The 27,979-nt window shown below is 43.8% G+C and overlaps 1 protein-coding gene across 2 annotated transcripts; it reads right to left on the reverse strand.

Annotated features, from left to right (window-relative positions):
- Positions 1-499: 499 nt before the first annotated feature.
- Positions 500-26,904, reverse strand: ATP7A (ATPase copper transporting alpha). 2 transcript variants are annotated; one of them, XM_082061812.1, is made up of 23 exons: positions 26,792-26,904; positions 20,359-20,495; positions 17,737-18,196; positions 16,248-16,949; positions 15,204-15,407; positions 14,039-14,202; positions 13,408-13,569; positions 12,788-12,864; positions 12,408-12,633; positions 11,862-12,095; positions 11,476-11,567; positions 10,938-11,065; positions 10,607-10,761; positions 10,162-10,296; positions 9,202-9,396; positions 8,816-8,998; positions 8,286-8,499; positions 7,490-7,636; positions 6,919-7,061; positions 6,370-6,573; positions 5,660-5,777; positions 5,092-5,194; positions 500-4,288 (listed from the first exon to the last, which is right to left on the reverse strand). In XM_082061812.1, the coding sequence occupies exons 2-23, from the start codon at positions 20,464-20,466 to the stop codon at positions 4,012-4,014; spliced, it is 4,431 nt and encodes a 1,476-aa protein (XP_081917938.1). In that variant the 5' UTR covers positions 20,467-20,495; positions 26,792-26,904; the 3' UTR covers positions 500-4,011. The 2 variants fall into 2 exon arrangements, with proteins under 2 accessions (XP_081917938.1, XP_081917937.1); XM_082061811.1 differs by having other exon boundaries at positions 15,204-15,410.
- Between the last annotated feature and the right edge of the window lie 1,075 nt (positions 26,905-27,979).

Genomic DNA, 27,979 nt, shown 5'->3' on the forward strand with positions numbered 1-27,979 from the left:
AGGGTGATTCACCGCTGGAACAAACCGCCCAAAGAGCTTGTGGAGATATTAAAAATCTCAGTCCTGCTTTGACAGGTTTCGACTACGTGACCTCCTGCAGCCTCTTCCAGCCTCGGCTGCTCTGTAACGCTGGAATATCGTGATGCTCTTTATGTGATAATTACTCCACCGTTTCCCAACTTTCCCTCGTGCCCCTGGCAAGCAGCCCTGCGGTTTCACATGGGCTGAGTCTCGCTCACGGCCACACGGTTCGGCAGAGCTGCCATAAGACACCCCCATCCTGCGCCTTCTGCTGAGCAAGCAAAAAAGCAAGAGTGCTGCACCTGTCCCGTTTCACCCCGGTGCTCTTACTTGGGGAAGATAAAGCGCATGTGAGAGGTGAAGTTGCTTTCGGAACCTCCATCCCGGAGCAAGGAACAGGGGGAATTGTGCACAGCTGGAAGCACGAGCTGTTAAGTCAGCGAAAGAGATATTTAAAGATCATAGAACATGATTTAAACCAGGCTTTGGACGTTGCATTTTTATTATATAGCTTATAACTGCCATTATAATGATGGAGGCACAGTCTTAAAAGAATAGGGAGTGCGAGGATACGCGTTTCTAGATACAAAGAAATGCAACAGCACTACATTAACAATCCACAACAGCATTCATTTCTGCATTCTTCATAACAAAATTGAATTTAAAAAAAAAACCCTCTGAAGTTTAAAACATTTTGTTGGAAGTTCTAAGCAAAAAAAATAAACATAGTTTTTAATAAATAAAAATACTTACTTGCTTCCATTGTGTTTTGTCAACTTCACGTTCCTTCTCACATAAAATGCCAAGTGTCTACTCTTTTAAAAGTTTATTGGTAGGATTCAAAGAGCCATTTTTAAAGCCTCAAGCATATGTACTTTTTAAAATAGAGCACAGGTTTTATAAATAGCTAGTTACAGAATAGTTACAATAGAATAGACAAACTAGTAATAAAATGTTGTTTGTAACTGTGTGTTTCCAAGTGATATTTTAAATTCCTGAATCCAAACTGTCTCCAACAGGAGTAACATATTTACATATTAAAACATGTACATTTAGGAAAACATTTCACTCCCACATTATTTCACTTGCACTGTACATTCAAACTGAAAAATCTTTTGGTTCTTCAACAGAAAGCACCTTATGTAATATTTTAAGCACACGGTAAACATTCCCTAAGTCAATGTCGCCCCTTCGGAGGGGGCGCGTTGCACAGAAAACCTGCTTCCAAAGTCCTGAACTCTGAATCTCTTCACCAGCCACACGTTGCTCAAACACACCGTGTTCTGAATTCAAGTTCAAAAGACAAGCACAGACAGATTTTTACAAAGAGTAAAACTGGAGTAAAAGGGCCTTTGTGGGTCAGTCGGCCCTGGCGGCTGCTTTTCCTGGCACCTTCACACAAGCCTCTTCCAGCAACAAGAGCGATTTGCTTTCCACCCAGACCAGCGCCAAGAGAAGCTGCCTCGGAGCCGCCAGCTGTTAGGATTGAACACCTTCACCTCAATTCCGGGTGGTTTATCACAACCACCTCGCGCCCGCTGGCTCCTGGGCTAACGCTGCTCCGGCGCTCAGCTCCTTCCCCTCTCTAGAGCCTGATCCCAGCTGCACCACGAGCCCCGTTCCGCGTCCCGCTGCTCCTCGTGCCCCCATTATCACCTCCGCACCGCTCTCCGTATCCTGATTTTGAAAAGCAGAGTCTTATTTTGCTCTATCTGGATCCAACGCCAGGTTTCACACAAAACTGGAAAAGCTTAGAGAAAACATCTGGGTTGGGAAAGTGCTGGGGATAAAAGCCACTGCAAACATGGAACCTGCGGACAACGCGGACAACAAAAGGTCAAAGCCAAAATACTCTAAAAACACATTCAGAAATAATTTAATAAATTCTTCAAGCTCCTTTATCTACCACCCAGGAATTTAAGCCTAAATCACTGTATTTCCTGCAGTAAGAGTGCGATGTCTGTTGTTTACACGCCATAAGCAGCGCTTGCAGCACTGGAATCCCCACGTGAACGCAGGAGCGGATCTGCCTTCTGTCCTCACCCATCAGCACAACTCAGCCAAAACCACGCAGAATGCTCCCCGTTCATCTGCAGAACCCGCCCGAGAACGCCACCGAAAAGGAGTGTGGATAAACAAGAAAACTGGAGTCTTTGGGCACAGTTTGCATGTCTGTGAAACACTAAAAACTCATCATAATGACACGATCAAGCAGTTTTTAGGTAACTACCTTCTTTGTAAGAAACAGCTTTGCTGCTGAAAACTGAGAACAACACCTTACGGAATGACTTTACAGAAACGTGTCTCAGCATTTCCCAACACTACAACATATACATATAGCCAGAAGCTAATTAAAAAAAATAACCCATATTCATGTATAGATATTAAGAACCTAAATCCTGCAACAGAAATATTGTTTCTTAAATCAGCGGCAGCAACAAACGTTGTCGTTCTCCTCACAGCAATATAACAAATACACTGATTTACTAACACCACATTCCACAGCACAACTCTTCTGTTTTCATACACTGATATTTTTCTGGTAGTTCTCAAATAAAACACAAAAGCCATTTACTTAAGACTTTTTACACTCACGATCTCTGAACTGACATCTGACTTCCAGTAAGAAACTTGAACATTGCAGAGATGCCTTTATCAAACTCCAATCTGAATACTTCTCCTCTACCAGCACAAAATGGAATTACACGTTTACACCACGGACTGTATCTCATAATGTAACTCAGCATTATTGAACCTACTAATTGCTTTAGATAGCTGTCTCAGCAGAGGATTGAAAGAAACAGGCTTATTAAGTAACAAACAGGTGGCTACTGGATGATGAACACCTTTATTCCTCACTGAGAATAGTTGTACTACTAGTGACTTAATGATCTAAACCCACATTTTGATATTTCAGTTCAGTAACACAGACTGTCTCAATCCACAAAGCCTGGATCTGAACATCCCAAGCAAAGGAGGTTTGGACCAACCTACAGAGCGGATTCTGGACCATTCCTGGTACGCAGCCGCTTGTCTTTACGAGTAACTGATGTTAGTGCAGTATCTGACACACAATCAATTCTTTGGTGGCGTTAGATATCTGTAAAGACTGAACTGCAAAGATTTTAAGGGCAGTCTGCACGACACCAGCCCAAACTACCCCGGTTCATTTCAGGAGTGCCAGGAGACATGGGCAGCGAGCACTAACTGCATTGCTGCCTTCTGAGACGCTGAACGTTTCGGCTAATGCCACATCACATTCACCCCGTGTTCAGACGGCGCAGGAGATTTTGGCTGAGGAGAGTTGGGAATGAACCAACCTCCCACCCCATCCAACCTTCAGGCAGATAACGGTGGGAGCAGAGAGCATGGGGGCGCAGAGTTAACGTGAGGATGGGCTCTGAGAGCAAACCCCAAACCTCGCAGGAACCCAGCCCACAAACAGCGAGATGATCTGAGGCCGGGAGTGCTAAAAGCTGGAACCAGATGTTTGTAAAAAGAAAAGGCATTTGAGAGGAACCACTTCTGGTAGAAGGCAGGTTACGGAAACAAGAGGGGCCCCGGTAGGTTTGGAGTAAGGCACATCTATCTGCGCACACAAAACTTGAAGTATTTCGCAGATGCAGTAATTTATAACTTTTTAAACACAGTACTAAGCCTGACTATGCATAAAGTAGCCTATTACAATGCTGGGAAACAAGTCTCTGGTTCCTTTGTTTCCTTAACTATTTTGACATTTTGCCAAAAATATGCTATACTGCAAGCTTCTTGGAATGGTAACACAGCCCTGTTGGCGAGCGCTAACGGAGCCTGCACCATTGTTTTGGTAAGACTAGTTTAAAAAAAAGACCCTGGATAGTCGCTGCAAAAACTAGCTTTCTACATTAAATAGGAAATACATCTGAAAAGACCTCCAGAATGCACAGGTACACGCGTAGACTTGCAGACAGCTGTTCTGGTTGTCTTTTTTCAAGGCAAGGGGTGAGTCTTTCACAACGCGGTGTCATCATCTTCTCCAAAATCTCCCACCAAAAGTGAATGCTTATCTGGTTCATTAAGAACTACGCTGTTCACTGAGCGCTTGTCTGAAAAGAGAGAATTTATAGAGGCTCTGCTGTAATTGATGATTCGATCCATTAAGCTCAGTTTAGGAGAGCCTGTCCCAGTCTCATCAATTCCAATGTGGACGCTGATTTCCGACGGGCTCTTGTGCCTCATTTGGCCACGGGCTCGGAACTCCAGCTTCTCGGAGCTTGGTTTCTGGTACCTAAGGAAGAACAGAAAGGATGACAATACATCTCACATTGAAATAACTACACTAAAAAATGGAAAGAAACTAGCCTGCGTGCTATGATCACACACAAGCCAGAGACACTTATAATTTGATTGATGATGCAGTGATGCAAGCTTCAGATTTTGCAAGGCTACTATACAGCCAGATGCTGATTCAGTGGTTTATTCAGGGCACAGGAGAACAGGTAAAGCTGACGAGCATCACTCAGTATTTAACTGCTTCAGTGGTGCTGAGCATTTGCAAAAAGTATTGGCAAAATGTATCTGGTGAGAGTGGAGCACTGTAGCCATCATTTACCACCTCTTCCACTCCTCTTCTGAAACTTTGTGTGCCCCATTCCCACCACAGTGCTACGCTGCTCCTAACGGTGGAGGAAGGAACAGGGACGCAATGACAAATACAGCCACCTCGTTTAATTACGGCAAAAATCGTCAGTGTGGGGTTTACAGCTGCGTTGTCTGAGAAGCCACCACGTCCCGACACGATTTCTCACCAATACAAAGGCCACTAGGGAATTTTTCAATCCTGAACACACTTCTGCCTTGTACATTTCCCTTCACATTAGAAATGACATTTTTTAAGTACTACTGTCTGAAGCGCTTTGGACCAACTGATTCCTCTTCTCAAGCAAGAACAAAACCAACTGCTGCTCAACACAGACCTGCCCGAACGAAGCCTGGAAATCTGTCATAGCCCCACACTTATTTTCTGCCACTCAAAGCAAAAGACTTGGGCTTCAGAGCCAAATTACAAACGCTAACACTGTTCACACTCACATCTTTAACAGCAGCGAAGAAAGCACAACAGAAACAGAGGAGGCAGCCATTGCTGCGGATCCCATCCAGGGCTGCAAAACCAAACCAACGGGCAGAAAGACACCTAGAAGAAGAAAACAGCAGTGAGTTCAGGGCAGTTACAATATTCATATATTAACACATATGACTTCACATGGACTGTCTAATTTTAGTGGTACTTCAATATGTTAATAAATAGGATCTTAGTTTAGTGTTAAATGACAAATATATAATAAATATCTGTGTTCTACCTCAGCTAGAACCTGTGGGTGAATACAGCTGGATGCAGCACTTGCAGTCTGAAGTTCAGAGGGAGGCACACAGTGACCACATCGCGGTCAACTGCTTGTTCACAGGATCAGGCTCATTCCTTAAGTCTTTTATCTTAAAGTTATTTTGATACACCACTGCAAGGTCCCCAGGCAGCGAACTCTACACTTACTAGCAGTCAGAAATAAAGAAAATGGATACTCTTCCACACGACAGTAAATCACTGCAGTCTTCTACTCACTAAGCACAACCCTTTGACTGCAGGGAAACAGTCACGTACCAGCAGCTATGGGAACTCCAATGAGATTATAAATTAAAGCAAAGACAAAGTTGATCCGGATCCTTTTCACAGTTTTCCTCGACAAATCTATACTTGCTACCACATCCATCAGGTCATCCTGCAAGGTAACACGTTCATTAGAGAAATCAAAGAGGAAAAAAAAGCACAGTGTCATCATACTCCCATTTTTAAGCTAACTACCATACGCTGATGTAACAGACCACACATAGTTGTTATTCTGCAGGCTGCTCCAGTTTGTCTGCATAGGGTCTGTACAATCAGCACCCATCTTATTCCAAGTGTCACTGTAACCCAAGTAACGTACACAGTACCACGCAGTACAGCTTCGACACCAACCACAATTTCTGCCAAGGCGTTGCTGATATGCGGGAAGAAGTGACTGTAACCTCAGAGGGACTGTGGTGTGCTACTGAAACATCATTCACATTTCCCAAAGGTCAGGTCACTTTTTCTTCCTTTGCCCACTCTCAGACTTTACCCCCAAATTTGTAGTACCCAGAAAATGGGGAAGTTTCCTCCCTAGGATTATTCCCACTACCCTCAGCAAACACGATGAAGACAATCCCTGCTCCAGTTCTCCTGGTTTATGACCGCTGTACACCTCAGCAGTGGCCTGGATCATTCAGGACATCTTGGGCCTTCTAACCCCTCTTACCATATCATTTTAACGAAGTACTCCTATTTCTTACCTTAATTAGAACCACATCAGCCGCCTCAATGGCTACATCAGTGCCCGTGCCAATAGCGATCCCCACGTTGGCCATCGCGAGAGCCGGGGAGTCATTGATACCATCTCCAACCATGGCCACCCGTTTACCTTCGTCTTGTAATTGTTTCACTTTGGCTACTTTGTGGGAGGGAAGAACCTCTGCAAACACTTTGGTGATGCCAACCTAAAGAGAGAGAAGGACAAAACTCCCCTGCAGCTTTTCTACGAGCTATCAAGGCTCTTGCCTCTCATAATGTGACCAGGAAGGTTCAAACCCATGTTATCACTCATGAGCTAAAGACCAAACCCATCTGATATGAAAAGAGCTCTGAATTCAAAGTTGATGCTGTTTCAATTCAAAACCGCTTTTCTTTAGTTCCCCCCTTATTCTGAGTTGGTTTACATTTCATGTTTCACTGCAGACCAGTTCAATGCCAGTCACAAGCGACACCACCATGACAACATCCTTCCTGCATGTGGGTTGTAACAAGCTTCAAACCCAAACTTGTGCGTTAATGGAACAGTGTACCTGAGAGGCAATGGATCTTGCTGTTTTGCTGTTGTCACCAGTCATCAGGACAACTTCCAATCCCATACTCTTCAAAGTGTAGACTGCCAGCTCAGCTTCTGGTTTCACAGTATCAGCAATAGCTATCAAGCCACAAAGCACACCTAAAAGAACAGAAAGAAAGAGCGAGTTTGTATTAAAGATCTTTATTTTTCGTAATAAAGATTTTTTATTCAGTAGGACCATTTCCAGAAACAGTAATATCAAGAATAAAAAGCAGAATAAGAATGGGTGTCAGGGCAGCAGTTTAAGGCAATACAAAGCATGGTCCAACCAAATAAAGAAATCCCTTCTTCCGTCTTTCTTCCCCTTTGCTCTCTTTGAAGTCTTTGCATTATGTCCAACTCTCCTCTCCACTAAAAAGGCAGGAAGAGGTCTTCCTCATATGAAAATCTTATAAAACTAGCTAACAGCCTCTTTTTGTGCCATTATTCTGCTTCAGGTATAGCTGCTATGACATGGCTACTCATTACTTTCTGTTTAAATAGTTGACAAACCAACCTCTGAATAGAAAAGCCAGCGCCGAACTTACCGTCGACAGCGGCCAGAACGGCCGTGCGGCCCCTCCGCTCGTGCTCCGTCATGGCTCGATCCACTTCACTTTTAACAAGGAGGCCGTTTCTGTTCATCCATTCCCGGTTCCCGATGAGAACTGAGTATTTTTGAGAAGTCATAGTGGCTGGAGGAAGAAAATACAACCCTACCATCATATGGAGAACCGGGACGCCTCCCTCCACATAATCCTACCCACGTTCTCCCAGTATGCGCCGAAAGAGCATTACAGAGAATCCAAACGGAACAAAGTCTTTCTCAATATTTTCTGCCCTACCGATCTTTTCATGTGTCCTTGACATGAACAACTCTGACATTTCCTCCAAAATGGGTAGTTACCATGTCAGCAGGTCAAGAATCACAGGTTACAGTAAAGGACCGAGTCCCTTTCTCAGAGCGTCTAACTCATGTGTAAGAGCCCAAAAATAATTGAATGATCTAACAATGAGCTGCTCGGGATTGAAAAATCAGTCAGTGGTGGAAATAGACAGGATTTTGGCTAGCAAATGGTCACTTGGGATGACCAAATTAAAAAGAGAGCTGAAAGAGAATTCCTGTATGATTTGCCAGTCCCATATTCAACACGCAGCTTCAAACTGTATTTAATCAATATGTCCTGAGTGGAGCATGAGATAAACTAATGACCAAGTGTTTCACATGTGCCTTGATGCAAGCCCAGGTCTCCAGGGCAGAAAACAGCGACCTCGTTCTCAAGGATCCTAAAGACACAAAAGCATGAATTATCCATTTGATTCCATAAACCAGAGCTTGCTTACTTGGCAGTTCAGCATCAATAATCAAAGCAGGCTGCACCGATTCGTCTGTATTTTCCTCAATTTTCACAAGCGTCACGTTTTTAATATTGTTCTCTTCAACCATTTTATTTTTCCTGTAGAGTAATGCTTCGATATTGGTGACTTTGCAACTAATGCCGCAGCCTGGAACCACCTGAAAATCTGTACATGTCCCAAGGGTTTCCGAGTCCAGTTCCTAAAGAAAAAAGACCCAAACTGAGACATTTTTTCCATATATGAAAGCGTGCCACATTCACAAACCCCACAAAATAAAGTGCAGTCGAACCCGCTCTAATGGGAGAAGAGGAATATTCAATCATCAAAACATAAGTGTGAGTATCCAGTGTATCTACTATGGCACTAAGTGACTTATGTGGCTCCACAATTTTCAGCTTTCCCAACTGAACGCATCAATTACTTTCTAAACAACGCAAGACTATTCATACGTGTTAAATACGGCAAGAAAGTTCACCTATAACAGAAGCTACTCTTTTCCTCCATAAATAACGTACCTTTTTGCAGTATTTTGTTATTGCTACTCCAAGGGGATGCTCGCTATTACTCTCCGCAGTCCCCACGATCGCCAGCATTTTCTTGTGTGGCAGCTGGTTTCCCTCCACTAGAAACTTCACCTGCGTCACTTCTGGAGTCCCATGTGTGATAGTACCTGTTTTGTCAAACACAACCACCTTGACCTGCAGCAAAACAGGGAGGCTTCAATCAGCGAACAAAGCTTTAACGTACAGCTTCCTTGGGTGGTTTTATGACACGTACAGATTATACATCAACTCGATAACACGTACAGATGCACACGGGATGATCCGCTTGGGTGGCAATGGGCAAAACGCCACCCATGGCTGCCTTTAAAGTTCTTTAACAACAACCAAACGCTCCTCACCTTATGGGCCATCTCCAGCGGCTCCCCCCCTTTGATGAGGATGCCGTTCTGGGCGCCCACGCCGGTCCCCACCATCACGGCCGTGGGGGTGGCCAGTCCCAGCGAGCAGGGGCAGGCGATGCACAGCACCGTGATGGAGGCTTGGAAGGCAAAGCGGATTATCACCTCGGCCGGGGAAATGCTCTTGTTGTAACCCTAGCGACAGAGGTTTGCTTTAGGAATAGAAGAAATCGAACCACAGAAACAACACGTTCAACTACACGGTGCCTTTGTTGTTAAAAAACTCTGCAAATATACAAAGTATAAAAAGTACATTATGCAAAGGCTAAGATTAACGACTAAGTTTCTATGCTGCATATATCCACGATCTGTTTTATTTATAGGACGTTTTCCTAATTAAGGTATCACGTTATGATAACTCCGCTGTAATGTGAAAAAAAGCTACTCTATCAACAATATATACAATAACAAAGAAAGAGGATATGAAGATTGCTTTCCTGGAAACTGATTCTACTGAGAAATGGCCATGAAGCAAGAAACCTGTGATCTAAGCAACACTAAGGTACAAGTTTGGATCCTGATCCTCCTCTGGCATCCGTAATTCCACTGATTTCGAAGGTTAACTCACACAGTTACACTAACGTACTAGAATTGGAGCTCACAACACAAGGGGCTTATTTTCCCAGAGAAGGGACTGAAATTGGGACATTTTGATGTTTAGTATTTACTTCTTTTTAACTTTTTTTTTTTAATACTAACTTTAAGGAGTTGATTAATTACTGCAGATTCTCTTTAAGTATAAATGTAGGAGTGATAGACTCTAAAAATTTATCTAATATGAAAAATATAAAACAATATCTATAGTCAGCAGCTTCCTGCAAGGCTAATTCAGAAAGGGAACCACTGCAGTCTAAGAGCTAACTATTTAAATATTTCAAGTGTTGAAGGAGACTTACTTACCAGAAAGTATTTTTCTACTATTTCAAAATCCACGAATCCAATTATAATCCAGGCCAAAAGGGTGAGCACAGAGACAGCCACGATGCAAGGAACGAAGTAGCCACTGAGCTTGTCTGCAAATTGCTGGATGGGAGCCTGGGAAGGAGAAACACACGTCAGCCCCAGCAACGCGACGCTTACTCTCTTCTGTGCCTTTAGACATAGATATAACCACAGCTGCTGTTTGCCGCACATCTGGCACACCGCACTTTGTAATTACTTATTGACTTAATAAGACGATGAAACTTGGAGCAACAGACCACATCACGGTCCTTATTCAGCAAGATGCTTCACTATGCAACTGCAATTCAAACTCAAACAACTGTAATCACTCTTCGAATGACTTGGCATGCTGAGGACTAACCAGTGACACTAAAGCCAAAGGCTTCATTTGATAATACTCTACCTTTGAGGTCTGGGCCTCCTCCACGAGTTTAACGATCTGGGAAAGAGTTGTATCGGCTCCAACGTGGGTTGCTGAGATCAGCAGTGACCCATTCTGGTTAATAGAACCCGCGATAACCGTATTGCCAGGCTTTTTAGTCACAGGCATCGCTTCACCTAAGGAAAGGTCAACAGCAGACACTCAGGTATATTTTCCAGCGATATCACCATAGCTACCAACTCCTAACACGCAATTAGAAGAATGAGGAGAACATCAGCTTCAATTTTCCTTCTTCAGATTAGTTTAAAAGAAAAGAGAAACATTTTTACATTTGCAAAAAGCAACAGCTTACCGGTGATAAGAGACTCATCTACCATAGAGTGCCCTTCGATAACGCGACCATCCACTGGGAATTTGCCTCCTGGGACCACTTTGACAATGTCACCTCGTTGAACCAGTTCCACATCAACTTGCTCTTCACTAGAACCATGTGGTGTTTTAACAAAGAGACCGTTAATTCAATTACCCACGCAAAAGGAGTTGTCACTATACACAAAGCATAATCCCATTGCTTGACATCATTATCGTATACAAAAATTGTCAGAAGAAAGGCTGTTTTAAGGAGTGCTACAAGTATTTTATTGTAATTGTATTTACTTTCCAGTAGCGAAAATCCACTCATTTTCTTGCAAAAACTAACAAGATTCTAATAAACCAAATTAGAGCAGTGTTAATTTTTCTACATTTTAACACTTACATCTGGCAAATCTGCCAGCAAATCTGAAGTTATTTGCTTCATAGTTATATAGAACGGTAACATTTGTCTGTAAATTAAGCACATTAACAACAAAAAAGGAACAACATAAAAAGCAAATGACAAAGCAAGATACCTTAAAAGAACGTTATCAGGGCCCAAGGTAACAATAGTAGCTTCAGTAGCTTGTAATGAAATTAGTCTTGCCAGTGCTTCTGATGTTTTACCCTAGAATAATAATTTTCATATTTTTCTGACTATGCTATTGCAAAACAGTCGCTGGGTAAATGACAACGGCATACGTTGCGATTTACCCTATTAAGAAAACACTTGCTGCAAACAGACTTATACCAAGTCATTTCAGATTTTTACTAGTGCAGTTACTGAAGGTGATTTTACAACAAAGGTTAAGAAGAACCTAACGAAGCATTTTCACGGGATTTTTTTAAAGATATGCAACATTCTGAAATGGTTCTTAGTGTCTTGAAGCTCATAGATACCACGGGCTTCCATTTCCCTCACCTTTGCAACGTGCTCCAGCCACCGGCCCAAAGAGATGAAGACAAAGAGCATAGGAGGCGTGTCAAAAAAAGTGACAGGGTTGACTTTTGCTTTCTCAGCCATTGCAACCAGCAGAATAACAAACGAGTAGACGAACGCGATGGAGGTTGCCAGAACTATGAGCACGTCCATGTTTGCAGTTTTGTGCTTCAGTGCTTTGTAGGCCTGGATGTAGAAGTGCCAGCCTCCAAATATCTGCGATAAGAGCATCGGTTGTATTTTACACCCGCATTTGTAACACGCAGCAGGAGCGTTTCCGCAAGAAAGGGAGACACCCATTTAATTGGTGTTATTTGCCTTCTCCATCTCATCCCGCACACAATCCGGCTCTAGCCGAGGGCTGTGGTCTCCACCACCTCGGCCCCTGGTACCACTTATTTTAGCCATAACAACCTCAAGAGCATTTTGCATCAGCATTACGTTCACTTGTCAAATGTAATTTCTTCATCGCCTGCTATTTTGAGTGTTCAAGCCCAACCAAGTAGGAGCTGTGACATTCCCACTCACCTGCACAGGGACACAGAGCAAGAACGACAGGAAGTTCATCACAGACAGTCCTGGCAGGAGCTGGTGTTCCAGGGCCATGGAGGCGTGAAGGGCCTCCAGCTCCTCCGCACTCACGTTGTGATGCGCGTGAGCATCCGAGAGCTGGCTGTCCATAACCATCATGTAAATCATCAGCCCCATGACGGGAATACAGAAAACGAGACTCACCACAAAAGACCTTTTCCACCTCAGATTAAAAAAAGAAAGAAGAAAAATGACTGTTTTGGAGTCAAGTGCTGGATGACATTTTAGCTAGCAATAAAAAATTACCATAAATTTACTGTTGATTAAAAAATAATCAAAGCTGTTTATGAAATCTAGATATGGTCAGGAACACTTACTGCCGTATTTCCTGTCTGTGATCCAGATGACTAGCAGATCTGTCTTTTTTGACTAATGAAGTGGTGAAACCTAAATCCTGAGGGGGAAAAAAAGGTACAACAATAAAAAAGAGAACAGTCAATTTTATATGAGCACAAAGTGCCTTTAAAAGTTATTGCCAGATTACTGATGGTGCCAGCCTCACGTCTGATTTACTTTATTCACATTTCTGATACAATTGTTAATATTGTTACCTTGCAAAGAAAAGCAATCTGATGTGTACATCAACCTTTCTAGAACATTGAAATGCTATTCTAAAGCGTGCCTTTCCAAAAGGGTCATTCCTGAAGCACAGTAGTAGGGAAATTGAAGGCAAAATACATAGGTGGTATCTTCAACTCTACCATAGCCTGGCTTTCCTAGTATTTTGTGTAAAAACTTAGGCAAAGTCATAACAGAGCATTGCTCTTGAGCCAGAACACACGTATTATCTGCAGAAACCTGCACTAAGAACAGCGCGGGTGGAAGAAAAGAGAGAGATTTTCTTCCCTTTAATAGTATTCTCTTCTGTTTCTGGGGTGTGCAACTTGTCAAAGGACACTGGACATTCCATGAGACTTGGTGCCTTCGTGAAACTCACCTTGATCACTTGTATAACATCTCGAGGACCTATAATCTCAGGGTCATATTTAATGTGTGCTTTGTTGGTTGCGAGAGCTACCGAGCAGTACAAAACCCCGTTAGTCTTCATGAGGGTCGATTCTATTTTGTGTACACAAGAAGCACAGGTCATTCCTCTCACCTGTAAAATAAAGGTTGCTTCCTGTTAGCAAAAATCACAGGTTACTCAGTAAATGCATCTTAAGTAGGAAAAGTGCTTATGACTGTCCCGAATTACTTATTGCGCAATTCTGGGGTTTGAGGCAGTGAGATGGGGCGCTCTCGTTAAGATGACGCGCAGCAGAGACAAGGTTATTAAGCAAATCAAGGTCGTTAAGCTCTGCTAAAGCTCTGCTGGCTCTTCATGCTCAGAGCTGGAAATTCCTGCGATGGGCAGAGTAATCAAAAAAACACAGGAATATTCTCTGACTTCAGTGCAGTGAGGACAAGATGGAGTTTATGACACACACCTGATGTAGCCCTGGACTTTATTTTGTGTAAACTAAGCTCTACCGTACAATTAACACTTTAAGAAGTAGATGCTTACAAAGGTACATCCAATAGCTAAAAGTAACAAAGACAAGGGTAGTTGGTTTTAATTACTAGCTTACAACAAGCTCCAGAATTCCATCTCCTTCACCGTAGTTCTCCATCACAGTGGCTCCAAAGCCCAGTTCCCGTATGAGCTCCGCAATAGCCGAGGGGTGGATGACCGCGGGGTTGTACCTCACTTCCGCCTTCCCCGCCATCAGGGCAACAAGTATCGAATGGATTCCTAGAAAATACAACGTGTGAGTTGCAGATCACGTTGAAGAAAAGCACCGCGTTTACGGCAACATGATGGCACAACAGTGGTTTACTGAAATTGAGAAAGCTGCCATATCATAGGTACATGTAAAGTAAAACATCATTTTTGGAAAACGCATCAACAATGCAACAGAACCATCTCAGCCTAGGTGTGACAGGTGAAAGTATTAACCCACATGAGCTGCATATTTTAAAGTCTAATTACAAACGTTCAACCTATGTTACATAAAAAGATGATCTACTTTTAATTAAGTTCTTCTACAATACAGCTCTGCGTATTTTTCTGATCTGCATTTAGCATTTCTAAAAGGCTTTTATTCAAGAGAGAACAGTACGAGAAATGGTTGATCCAACAACGTGCAATCGTACTGTACATTCAGGGAAAAGGATTTCTATTAATCCATTTCCTAGGATGAAAAAAATAAACTCCAGGTTAACTTGGAATACATCCATCCTCTTTACAACAATTAAACACAGTCTACATTAACGACTCTTCATTACATCACAACTATTTGCTCCTGCAAATATAACCATCACCTCGCCAGGACACTGACATAGCTGCCTTGACTCACACAGCTAAAATTGACTTATGGCTCTTTAATCCATGTTAATACTGTCTGTGTCTAGGAGCTCCCTTCCTAACACAGCCATATATACTTCTGCCTTTAAGTTGCAGACCTGGGCACACCCCTACAGTACAAAAGATGGTTTTTACTTTCAGGAGGATCCCCATTTGAGCGCTGTGCTCCCTCTGGAGCACTCCAACCCTGCTGGTGAGGCTGGAGCAGCAACAACAACACTGTTCCCATCCTACAAACCAAGGGCGAGCAGACTGTTCCCACCTGTGAAACCCACCGGCAATGGTGCTTCTCTTGACAACCCACCCATTAAAAACACCCTACAACAGCTAGACGGATTCTCCAAGAGAAGAATTCAGAATGTACCAGATCACACTGACACCTCTCTTACCATCTTCTCTCCTCAAATTTCTCTCGATGTTGGCTACACACGAAGCACACGTCATTCCCGTGACTTGGACGTAGCACTTGGAGATGGCCTTGGCGTCCTGCCCAGCGAGGCGGGCTGGCGACGCTTTGGAGGGAGCTTCGGATTTCTGCGGCTCCAGGCGCGCTGGGGGCGAGGGCTGAGCTACGGCCACAGGCGGCTCTGCCTCTGCTGGAAAGGAGATTGCGGTCGTGACATTAGGAAAAGCCACCGCAACGGGGTACGAGCTGGTGCTGCACCAGCCACAAACACACGTTGCTGCAAACTGAGACCAAGAAAGGGTCATTGTACACGCTTGTCCGATTCATCCATCCGCCTGTTACCAACACAAAGGGTTGGGCCACTGATTAACTTACTGATTTGCTACGGTTTTTCCTTTTACTTTCCCTTATTGTATTAATCTGTTCCGTTGCACATCATCTGTCCTCTTCTGTAGGTTGTAAGCTAAACCCCCACGTTGCAACCGTAGTTTTATGCACAATTTTATTTACTTAATCTGGGGCACAAAGCTAAATTTGTAAGCAAGTGCCTGTTTTGTAAGCGAAGCCAGTGTTTTCAAACCACAGACAACTGCTTCTTACAGTGATTCAGGAGATGCTACAGTAGGAGCAGCATGAAAGGAATTAAATGGGAGCACCCAACCACTCCTTCAGCTATTGCCGTAAAATAGCCCACATACGGTATTTCTCAAAATTCCGTTTTATTGAATCAAGACACGGAGCTTTCACAGAGCTGGTGGAAGGCGGAGGGAAGGGGGACGTTATACTGGAGTACCATTCCAACATCAGTATTCGACCTATTTGTATTTCCAGATCTCAATAATGCCTAATTAATGCAATGTACTAAAGGAAGTGCATGTATATTTAGTTATCTCACTGACAGTGAAGATATAAAGCTTCTCTCGGAAAGCAAAGTATATGCCAACTGCTAAATTTCATAACGGGTGGCACCAAATCCCAAGCAGAACTGCACAATCCTTTTAAACTTAGAAGTCGGATATGTCATTACCTGCTAAAGATGCATCAAATCCCATATCCTCTATTGAGGACCGCAAGTCTTCCGGGGATGTTTGCAGAGGGTCGTATTCCACAGTCCCATTACGATTGGCGAGAGAGACGCGAACAGATTTCACCCCTGCCTTTTGGGACAGGACTCCCTCGATGGACTGCACGCACGAGCTGCAGGTCATTCCCTCAATATTGATCACAGCGACCTGAGTGAGTGGCTGTCCGGGGTCCCTCGAAACCGGGGATGACAACTTCAGCGCGGGGAAGAGTGCGACGTGCTCGCCCTCCTCAGGAAGGGTGACCCTGAACGTCCCCGGAGACACGGCCTCTATGGCTTTTCTCAGCCCATCTATGCCAATTAAGTTTGGGTTATAGCTTATAACAGCAGATTTCTTCTCTAACGAAACAACTACACTTGTTACCGACGGGATTGCCGATAGGGTGCTCTGAATATTGAGGACGCACGACGTGCAGTGCATGCCATCGACGCTGAGGACAACTGTCTGCGCGTCGCTCCCGGCGGAGTTTTCTTTGAGCGGAGCATTGCGGAGCCGCTCCAGGTCAATGGCACCGAGCCTCAGGGGGCGAGGCTGCTTCTTCAAAGATGCTGTGAAACCCGCAGCTTCGATTTGATGCTTTATTTCTTCGGCTGTGATTAGATGAGGTTGGTAGACAACAGCGGCTTCCTGATTGTCCAGGGACACTGAAGATTAAGCAGTAAAAACAAGCGTGCGTTATTGGCCTAAGAATAACAAGCACGTTGCCCTAAGAGGAACAGACCTTGTCAAAGCTTCCCAAGAATGCTTTAAATGCCCAGAAATGTAAGTGCAATGGAAAGGAAATTTAATTGGTTTAGTAAATATCAAACAATTTAGATCTTCAACCCTTTTTTGTCCAGTACTACAACAATTTTCAGCTCCTCTTTTCCTCCATTTTTTGTTCTTTCCCCAATACTTATACAAATAGCACTACTATTGCTTACTAAATTTATCCTTTTATCGGGGTCTGTGGCAATATAATCATGCCACAGCTATTCACACAGATAACTTCACACCTGTTCTTGCTTTCACTCTGTTATTTGAAATGACATTAAGAAAAAGTACGTAAAATACATTTTTCTCTGCAACTAGACAACCAGCGAGGCAAAGCCACATTGTAACAATTTATAATTTGCAGTTTCTGAAATGTGTGTGATACTGAATAGTAAAAAATGATGTGAAGCAAGTTATCTGTGAGAATGAGTTGGTGATGGTAAAGGAAACACCATCCCTTCGGAACGATGAACAGTCATGTCTGTGTTCATCAGGATAACTGTCTTGCCTTTTAGATACAATCACATATATGTTTAACTGAACAGAAAATATAAATTAATATTAATAACAATAAGAAAAAAAAAGACATCTGGTATTAGAAAGTTATAGAAAAGTGATAGAAGTCTCTACAACAGCAGGGTCGGCTTCAATTTATGTAAAAGCAGGGCAAGGTTTTACCTTTAACGCGCTGGACCCCCTGCAGTTTGCCGACCTTGCCCTCGATGGTGCTGGTGCAGGAGTGGCAGCTCATGCCGTCCACGCGCAGGCGCAGCACCGCGCCGCCCGCCGCGCCCCAGCCGGGCTCCTCCACACCGAGATCCACCCCCGGGACCATGCGGGTGATCTGCCTGCCGCTCGTAACCGAAGAAACGAAAGTCACCACCGCCGTTTTTTGATCCGAGGACATTTTCACATCCACGATGCCTTTGTTCTTCAGCAGCGCGCTACAGATCTGTTTAGATGTCAGAGCTGACTGGGTAGGAATTGTAAGAAAAACAGTGTCGAGTAAAACAGGTTGTGGGTTTGAATCAGCTAATGTAGCATCGAATCCCATGTCGGATATCGCTTCCCGCAGCGCTGCTGGACTCTGCACTTTTGAGTCATAAATGATGACTGCGTTCCCATCCTCCAGAGATACCTTGCAAAGGAAAAGAAATAAATGAGCAAACTGTGATACTAAGAGATGAGAACTAGAGAGATGAGATGAGACTAGAAATAGCTTTTATTTGCATATATTCATAACACTTGTCCAGTATAATTCTATCCATTGCTACTCACCTTGAAGAGTAAAGCCACACCAACAGCCACCATAAAGTAACTTCTCATCCGTGTCACAAAGCGACTAGCAAGAACAGATTGATTCTCCCCCAGCGGTTTCAGAACCCTTTACAAGTCTGTCTGGCCACTTTTACCTAAACCAGCATCGACGCACCTAATGAAACCTCCCGAGCCAAACTGTCCTGCCTGACGGTGACCAACCCAACGCAATCCCAACAGCAAACCAGCCCGCGGGAATAACCCCAATCACAGGTACCGTTCTGCAGTCAGTAATAATCACCCTGAGGCTGCCAGGTGGAAGAAAACGCTCTGAGAAAACCCATGGATATCAGTAGCAACGTTCAGTATTTCTAGGCAACTTAAGCACAGGCTGTTAACTTGAGCAACAAAGTGCATCAGATTTCACAGAACGGGATTCGGGTTTGAAATCTGATAGATGACAAACATTAAAGAACCTGTTTTCCTCTCCCTGTACATTTGGGTGATGCAGAGACATCCTAATTTGGTACTAACCTTTCACGTCAGATGGTACAAATACCCTCAATTTAATTTGCTCCCAACTGACGATATATCAAACACAATTACCGCAGTTTCCAAAAGGGAAAGCCGATGCCTGCCGGAGGCCCAACGCATAATCATTCCATTCCATCTTTCCTCTGGGCAAAGGTACAACCAAAAGACCAGAGTCATGATTAAATTAGACCAGTTAAATCACTTTAAGAGCCACCTTTCTTCGTTTTTGTCCCAATTATGGGCCTCAGCAGAATTAGCAACATGGACATTTATTGGTTTCATTGCAGTTGGAGGCAAAATAACCTAAAAGCAGCTGTGTTTGTCTGTATTAGTCATCTAACATTCATCTCTCTTGCTGAACTAATTCATAATCACTAAACAAAACTCTGCTTAACTATTCTCAAACAGAATTTTCTGAGACAAATGATCTGGGTAAATTGAAGTTCTGACGCTGCAATGAGAGTAACTATGAAATATGACCTTTTAAAAGTTTCTTATAGTCCTATTCTACTCAGACTAAGTTTTTATAATATATTTTCTTGCCAAGAGTAGTTTTAGATATCGTATTCGGCTTTGGGACAAAGCATTTATCTTTGTAAGTAAGTAATTAAACTCTGGAATATTGTGTTGCTGCTATTGTCAGGAATATTCTTTCTAGCACAAATTAGGTCACAAAACTAATAGGAAACTCCCAGCTTTAAAACTGTTTCCATTGAGAAAACTACTGTAAAATGATGTATTGTGCAGGAATAATCAGCTCACTCTCAAACACTCTACAGCCCAATATTAGAATTATGCCCATGATAGAAAAATAGTTAAAAATATATTGATATTTCCTCTGAGTTGTGAAAAAACCCACAACAACAACAAGGTAAAAATCAAGCCTAGGGTTCTGCTGCTCTTTCTCTCATTGCAAAAAGAAAAGGAAACTTGTAACGCTTCAAAGTCCCAGCAACACTTTCCTTTGTGACCTGGATTGCCCACTAATCTTATTTCACAAACCACAACAACACAGCTTTATTTTCCATGGTGAGTCAATTACCACATGATTAACAGGACACCACAAACACTTTTAACCTGTGCAGGTGATCTCTGTGCAAAGAGAAAGCCTGGTGAGCAAATCCTGACATGGATTCAGTAGGAGGGACAAGCACATCTTGCTTTTTGTACCAGCGTAAGTTCTAGGGCTTGTGCTTTATCTTATTTTAAAATGTACTGTTCTTACCTTTTTTTGCCTTTTTTTTCCTCTCATTACTTCACAATAGTGAATTAATTGTAAGGCAGAAAATTACTTAAGAGTAACAGGTAATGAGTTGGCTCCCACTGCAGTAAAGCACGCCCTTGTTTTTCTCTTGTACTAGAAATGCACCAAGGCACTTCTAACATCAGCATCCTCTGGAACGTACAGAATATACTGTTTCCGCACATTTTCCTCCCTTGGTGCATACTTTACCACGGTTTCTCATGTAAGAACAAGGCTTTGTAAGAAACAGCAACAGCATTACTTACGTTAACGCGATGGACGCCGCTCATCTTCCCCACGTGCTCTTCGATGGTCTGAACGCAGGAACCACACGTCATCCCCTCCACGCCGATCACTATGGATTTCGCCTCCATCGTGAAATCCTACTCAAGTCTTCTCATCGCTGTCAGCCAAAAACAACAAGACATTTGCTCTTCAATCATTTCACAAAGACTGAAATCAACCCAGGGGTTGAGCAGGTGATGTACTTGGCCGCTTGTGACTCTAGAAGACGTCAAAGCCTCGACAAAGCTGAACGGGAAGGACTTCAAGTGTTTATCCCTATGAATTCTGAAACCTCCACTGTGTGAGATGAAACCACAGGGAGAAGCAAGTGAGAGAGATCCCAGCTCGTTGAATGCTACAACAAGAGAGGCCGGCGGGGAAGCCACACGTGTTGGTCGTGCTTTTCCACACTTCTATCTCATCTATGTTCCTATCCTTGCAAACACAAGTGATATTGAAATTAGCCCCAAGAAGCGAATCAAGCTTTTTCTACACCTCATTGGGAAAAGTCTAATTTCTGCTCCTCTGAGGATCATTATTATTGCTTACAAAAATAAGCCCAGAAACAAAAAATATAATCGACTGGATGGAAATGAAATTAACTTATAGAAATAATAGCTAATACAAAGGGCTTCTTTTGTCCAATGCGGAAGCTGTTGAGTAACAGAGGGGAAAGAGTGCAAAAGAAGCCATTTCTAGATTATTTTTTAAATCTTTTGATAATTTGCATTATTTTTCCAATGCCAGGGGGGCTCGTGACCAGGAGAATGATCAGTCAACTGCTTAATATCTGGCTGCAGGGGAAGCAACAGCAAATTCTGGTGATGAACTGAACAGCTGAAGTTAAGCATGTGCTTAACTCATTGGTTTTTACCCTGTAGACTTATCTGGGAAAATTACATTACATTAAGTATGAATAATGTTTAATAAGATTAATTTCTTGCTCCTTGGCGGCATTGCAGAACTGTTCCCTGCTATAGATGGTCTGAAAGTTTCTGGTTTTGCTTTGAGACGTGAGAAACTGTGTAAGGACACGAGGCGGGTTCATCACAGAAACACGGTCACCCCACCGAGGCACAAAACTAAACACTGAAGCTCAATCAACAAGACGACAGTAGAAACATCTGAATTAGTGAAGTTTCCAGTAGATTAAATATATATTTTCCCTTTTGTGTGAAGAAGCAGGAACACGTTGCAATTTTCCATCAGCCACTAAGCCATGGGTGAATTCTACTCTAATGTCTAGGTCAAAAAAGGAAGGGTAACTATGTCAACATGAAAGATAGCACGAGAAGCTGATTTTAAAGATTTATTTTCCTAATGCTTCTCCTAAAATCCTTAAATGACCGGGTAATTCATCTAAACTGCGGCATGAACCTTTGTATGCTGATAGGCAGTAAGAGTTCTGTTTGAGAGCTACACAGTAAATGACTGGACAAATGAAGAATTAGCGCACATTAACGATAAGTGCGGCTAATGAGCGGAACATTCAGCAAGGCACGGAGGGAACCTCGTAGTCCTGAGGACTTTGAACACCATGTGCAACAACACAGGGACCTTTTCTACCGCCAGAGTTATTGCAGATCTCACTTCTCACCTGTTCTTACAAGATCCGAGTTGTTAGAAACACAGGCACAAGTATTTATAGGTAAATATTCACCCATGACGCAAATACAGAACCGCCACACACCAGAATGAGGGGTCAGAAGAATGTATTTTAAGCAATATTCATACGGCGGGTCCTTTCCCAGGCTCACCTGCACACTCAGAGGTACAATATGGTTTTAAAACCACTATAAAGCTACCCAGGAAAATATGTGCTTTCATCTCATCGTATTGAAATACAATCCTTACTGGTTACCTCAGCTCCTCCATAAGGAAGGCTCAGAAGATGGGCAATATTTCTAAGCAATACTGTCTCTCCACGTCGGGTACATCGTCCTACTGACACCGGATTGAGAAACAGCACGTTGACTGCACAGCCTCGCTGAGGCTTCCGTGGGTTTGCCCGGATCCCCAGGGCTCCCGATGCTCGACAGAGATGTTGTTCTCGCAGAGCGCAGGGTCGGCACCCAGGGCTGTGAGGACACACACATCGCGTCCCTTTTCCTCCCCTTACAAAATGCCCAGGACGAGGAGTTCAACTTAAAAGCCAACACATGCTTACGTCTGAGACAATGTTCTGCCTTGCTATATTCTATTTCATCTCCAATGCTCTGCCTCCCTCAGGAGTATTTGCTGGTAGAAATACTTCGCCTGAAACTTAAGTATTTTGTCAGAATTTCCTCCCTCTGAAAACATTATGAAAGGCTCATGACTAAGCAGCCCGAAAAACACTTGTCACACCAATAAATTACGACTACATACACATAAGAGGTGCACAAATATTGACAATATAATCCCAGGCCTCTTTATATGTGTTAATATTTTACCAAGTTCACCAGGAAATGGATGTGGAAGTTGAAAGATCTCCATGGGGCCATGTAGCAACAACAGTGATGCCTTGAACTTGAACACCCCACTTCCTCGCTCTTGCCTTCCATATACATTTGTTTTCTCCCCCATTTAAAAAATCTATATAAAATATAGATAAAGTCATGCATATAAAGGCATGCATATAAAGGCATGCATATAAAGGCATGCATATAAAGGCATGCATATAAAGGCATGCATATAAAGGCATGCATATAAAGGCATGCATATAAAGGCATGCATATAAAGGCATGCATATAAAGGCATGCATATAAAGGCATGCATATAAAGGCATGCATATAAAGGCATGCATATAAAGGCATGCATATAAAGGCATGCATATAAAGGCATGCATATAAAGGCATGCATATAAAGGCATGCATATAAAGGCATGCATATAAAGGCATGCATATAAAGGCATGCATATAAAGGCATGCATATAAAGGCATGCATATAAAGGCATGCATATAAAGGCATGCATATAAAGGCATGCATATAAAGGCATGCATATAAAGGCATGCATATAAAGGCATGCATATAAAGGCATGCATATAAAGGCATGCATATATACACACATGTATATATATGCATTAGCACAGAAGAGAAGCTGGCGGTGCAGGGGACAGTGATGGCTCTGGTGGGATGCAGCTGAAACACTCAAATCTGACACTTCTGTAACATCTAAAAAGCTTTCAGGTGACAATGTATATTTTATAAGCTGATGCTGAAGATCTCAGTTATTACCACTGACTGCAAGGCAAATGACTACTAATAAATAACTTGTAATTCAAAGTCATCACAGACATTATTTTAAGTGAGACGTCAATGTTTTAGAGAAGAATAATGGGTTTATTCTTAACCAATGCATTGCTCCATCTATAAAGACCTTCATCATCAATTAGTAACGAATTTTAGGATTTGACAACGTGAACAAATGGGAGTGTCCCTCCCTGCCCTTTAATCAGAAGGCTTCAGTTCAACTACTGCGGCTGTGGAACATCATCTAGAGTGGCTTCATCTTACAAAGAGACATGGCTTTGAACAGAAGGTGAAAAAGCTGTGCTGTTTACTGCTTCATACCTTCAGAAACTCCGATTTTCTGTTCTCTTCCAGCCCTTTTGCCCGTGTTTTGCAGAGCCCTAGAAATAACCTGGTTCCGCAATAGAGCGGAACCAAGCACGGGAGGGCACGTGTGGAGGAGCAACGCCCAGCGACGGAATAAAAGATAATTAACACCAAAATGATATTTGCCAATAGACATAAGTCCAAGTGTGTATTTTCCAAGTATGATTTTAGGCTTAACACAAGATAAAATCCAAACATCCACTTTCCTTAAAGAAAGTCAGCTAGTGTTTCTATGAAGCAAATTATGCAACAGACACAGAAATAGTTTCTAGTTCCAACGGCAATTTCTTCCTATAGAAAGGAAAATTAAGCAGTGATTAGGCACAAAGTGACTGAGAAACCCAAGATCCATCTCTCTAAAATATTTTTTCTGATTTGCTAACGGCGGCCTTCGTAAGCAAAATATCTGAAGGAAAATCAGACTTGCTGAAGTCAAAGTTAAGCTGTTCACCACCTTAAACGAACAAAAAAAAGGCAATGCAAATTAAGTTAGCACTGATAAAAACCCACATTCTGACCTCACCAAATACACTTTAGCGCTTCTAGTATCTGAGCTAACCCAGACAGCACAGCGTAACAACGCAATGGGCATCAATGCGCTTTGTGCCGGGTCAGGACACGTACCTGAGGAAGAACACAACGTTTCTGGCCAAGTGTACAACTTCAGTTTTCACAAAGGCTATAAATACACGTCTATAAGTGTCTTGAGTTTATAGCTTATGAAACTGAGAGAGGTCAAACACCAGAAACACAAACACCAGAGCCAGAATGTCAGATTTAAACCACAGCCTCTGAATGGCTGAGTCCTGCTTTATAGCTTGATTTATTGATAGCAGCAGAAAGATAAATCACTAATTACGTTAAATGGAAAAAGGGACCTGTCCCTAGAAGTCTTCAAAGAGCTATGAAAAAGAGCAAAAGACAGCAGGAAAGGAAAAAGCCGTAACATCTCATCCTGGCGCTAACAGAAGTGCTGGAAAATGGGTTACAGGAGATCTGGGCCAATACAAAATAACAAGGTTTTATTACGTTCATCAGCAAACAGATACACTGGAAAATATGACTAGATATACGACGCTTAATCGTCAGAGAAACTGCACATCTATGAAATATCTGCCACAGCTACGTGACACTCCGAACAGGTTGTAATTCACGTTGCTCAAGACTTTAACAAGTCTCGCTTGGTCAGCAGACTGTGGAAATTGCTCTGAGGTACTTTATTTCTATATAAAAAAGTACACATTACAAACATCCCACTTCTAACGAGTTTTAAGACACTCGAGACAAATTCTTAACACATCTTTTTACTTGTTCATGTTCTTCCGCTACCTCTTCAAATAAGATTTTTGGAGAACATGAATGTTCCCCCGGAAGAATTGTAGCAGATATCAGGAACAGAAAATGATTTACAAACCTTTGTTATGTGAGCGCACTGAGGCCAACCGGGCCTCCTCATTCTTGAGCTTAGGCTCAAAATACAAGGCGGAACAACGGTGAATGCATTATGAGTTAAAATTTAAAGAATAAAACAGCAAATAGCACGTAACACTAGCTTTTACTTTCCCAGTTTGCCAGCTTGGAAGCCTTTTCTCTACAAGAAAATTAACTACTATTACTGATTTCTAATCAAACTGTTTGCTCTCACCCAGTGTGCACCAGCTTTCACATTACCAAACAGAAAAAACCCTATTTCTTGGTCTATTTGCATCCACAAATACAATTCTACAAGTATTTAAGTGCAGAACTACAATCTTCAGTGACTGCATAAAAGATTTTAAGGAACTTTACACTCTCAATAATTACGTGCCATTTCTAGAGCATGGATAGAGAGGCAATAGGGTCTGCTCTTGCCCCTTTTAACGAGGTTTTACCCTGAAGCACCACAACTATTTGCCCTTTTCCAGAATGTTTACGCTACCCTTTTAGCGAAAACGTATGAAAAAATGCACTTGTGCACAGAGTGCTGCCATCACAAGGCAAAACACCAAGTAAAATGTTTCAGAGGCAGCTTAGATCTGAAAAAAGGGCCTTGTAGAAGAGGCTCAGTGGCCTGCGCATTCCAATTCATTAAAGTCTGATGATCATCAAGAGCAGAAAAGCTACTTTTGCAAGTGCATGAGGGGGCGCACACTCCCTGTGTACCAGGAGATCCCCGATAAGAACAGCCTATTACGCTCCTGTTGAGCTCTCGTTTGATACCACTCAACCTTCTGGCGTTGGCTGCATCCCAAAGAAGCCACAAGAGCGCCGATGAGGCTGCAGCATCAGCGCTCGCCCGGCACCGGGAAAAAGGGAAGAAAATCCAAACCAAAAAGCGGTGGAGCAGGAAATACCGTTTGGGATTTTCGGAGCCGTGTTTTCGATGCAGAGCCCGCGCTAAGTCGGTCTGTTCGAAACGCCGCGTCAGCCCCGCACCCCGCGCTGCCCGCACCCCCAGGCCCCCCGGGACGAGCCCCCCGGTGCCGCTCGCACCCCCGGAGCCCCCCGGGACGAGCCCCCCGGTGCCGTTCGCACCTCTCGCCCCTCCCAAGCGGAGAGACCCGCGGCCGGGCGGCAGCGGCTGCTCCGGGGCCGCTCGGGCAGCGGCGGCGGGACCGGCCCCCCCGCGCCGAGGGGACACGCAGCGGAGCTCCGCGCCGCCTTCCCGCGGGAAGCGCCGGGCAAAGCCGCTCTCCGCAGCCACCGGCGGGAGAGGGAGCCGGGACAGCCCCGCAGGAACTGCGTGCTGGTTCCGTCCGCCCTGCGGCCGAGGCTGGGAAGAAGGGAACGCCGCGGGCAGGGAGGGGACAAGCAGCAGGACCGCAGGGCCACACTCACCGGAGGCTCCGGCCACGCAGCCCCGGCAGCGCGCGGGCGGGGGTCCCGCCTGGTACTCGGCTCCGTGCGACGGCCCCGCCGGGCGGCCCCGCCCACCGCTGGCTGCGCCTCACGTGACCGCGGCGCGCCCGGCTCCTCCCGCCCGCTCACGTGACGCGGCGGCGCAGGCGCGGTTGAGTCCCCCCTCAGTGTCCTCTTGTCCAGCTCCAGAGCCCCAGCTCCCTCAGCCTTTCCTCACACGGGAGATGCTCCACTCCCTCCAGCATCTTGGTGGCTGCGCTGGACTCTCTCCAGCAGTTCCCTGTCCTGTGGAACTGAGGGGCCACAGCTGGACACGATATTCCAGGTGTACCTTGCAGCGGGCTGGGCGAAGGCTGCAGCGCAGGCTCAGCTCTCCCACCCGAGGCCATCGAACACAACCTATAGATCACCGAGTATAACCCATAAATCATCAGATATAACTACAGATCATTGGATATAACCTGATAATGCTGCTCAAAGCACCGCAGTGCTAAACGGTGCTCAAACCGAGCTGGACCTGCTGGTCAAATGTGTGTTTTCACCTTCGCTCCAGCGAAAGTTGGGAAGAAACCGGCAATTAAAATCCCTGAGAAAAGTAAAGGCAACAACTTCATGCACTCTGCTGTATCAAAAAGCAAGATATTTATGTATTTTTCAGGGATTCAAGCTCACTCCAATGTTTATAGAGTCTGCGTATACCTCTCCTCTATTTCCTGACAAATTCCGATCACACAAGAATCATGAGAAAAATCCCATTTCAGCATCAGCGCAGAGCAGGATGGGGACAGTGCCCACCCCAGCGGAGCATCTCCCGCTCCAAAGCTCATCCGAGTCCTTTGAAACTCTCAAAGGCCTGAGAGAGAAGCAACTTACTTGGAGAGATTCAAGACACAAAAATCCTCTGTGAAAAAAAAGGGGGATCTCAACAGAAAATACAAACTTTGTCTTCAGATGTGCAGCAGAAGCCAGAGGTGAAGTGAACTCTGCAGCGGGAATGCACGTGGGGTTCATTTAAGCACCTGAGGTTTAAGTGCAAACATCTGGCCAAACAGACAACTATTTAATAGAAAACTATATAATAAACAACTGTAAAACAGACAACGTTTTGGATTTGTCCATTATCCATAACTGGCCTTGACAGGAATGACTGCGACCACCTAAAATATG

The sequence above is a fragment of the Streptopelia decaocto genome, assembly GCF_964273445.1.
Source record: "Streptopelia decaocto genome assembly, chromosome: 10".
Taxonomy (NCBI): Eukaryota; Metazoa; Chordata; class Aves; order Columbiformes; family Columbidae; genus Streptopelia; species Streptopelia decaocto.

Bases quoted from the DNA above. Each gene is read 5' to 3' on its own strand.
- ATP7A (XM_082061811.1), bottom strand. From the start codon at position 20,466: ATGGAGGCGAAATCCATAGTGATCGGCGTGGAGGGGATGACGTGTGGT. The intron at 12,096-12,407 runs GTGAGTGGGAAT...CTCTTATCGCAG, and splicing joins TGCTCTGTGTCCCTGTGCAG to ATATTTGGAGGCTGGCACTT. The intron at 4,289-5,091 runs GTGAGTGTGAAC...GTTCTTCCTTAG, and splicing joins TCTTCGCTGCTGTTAAAGAT to GTACCAGAAACCAAGCTCCG.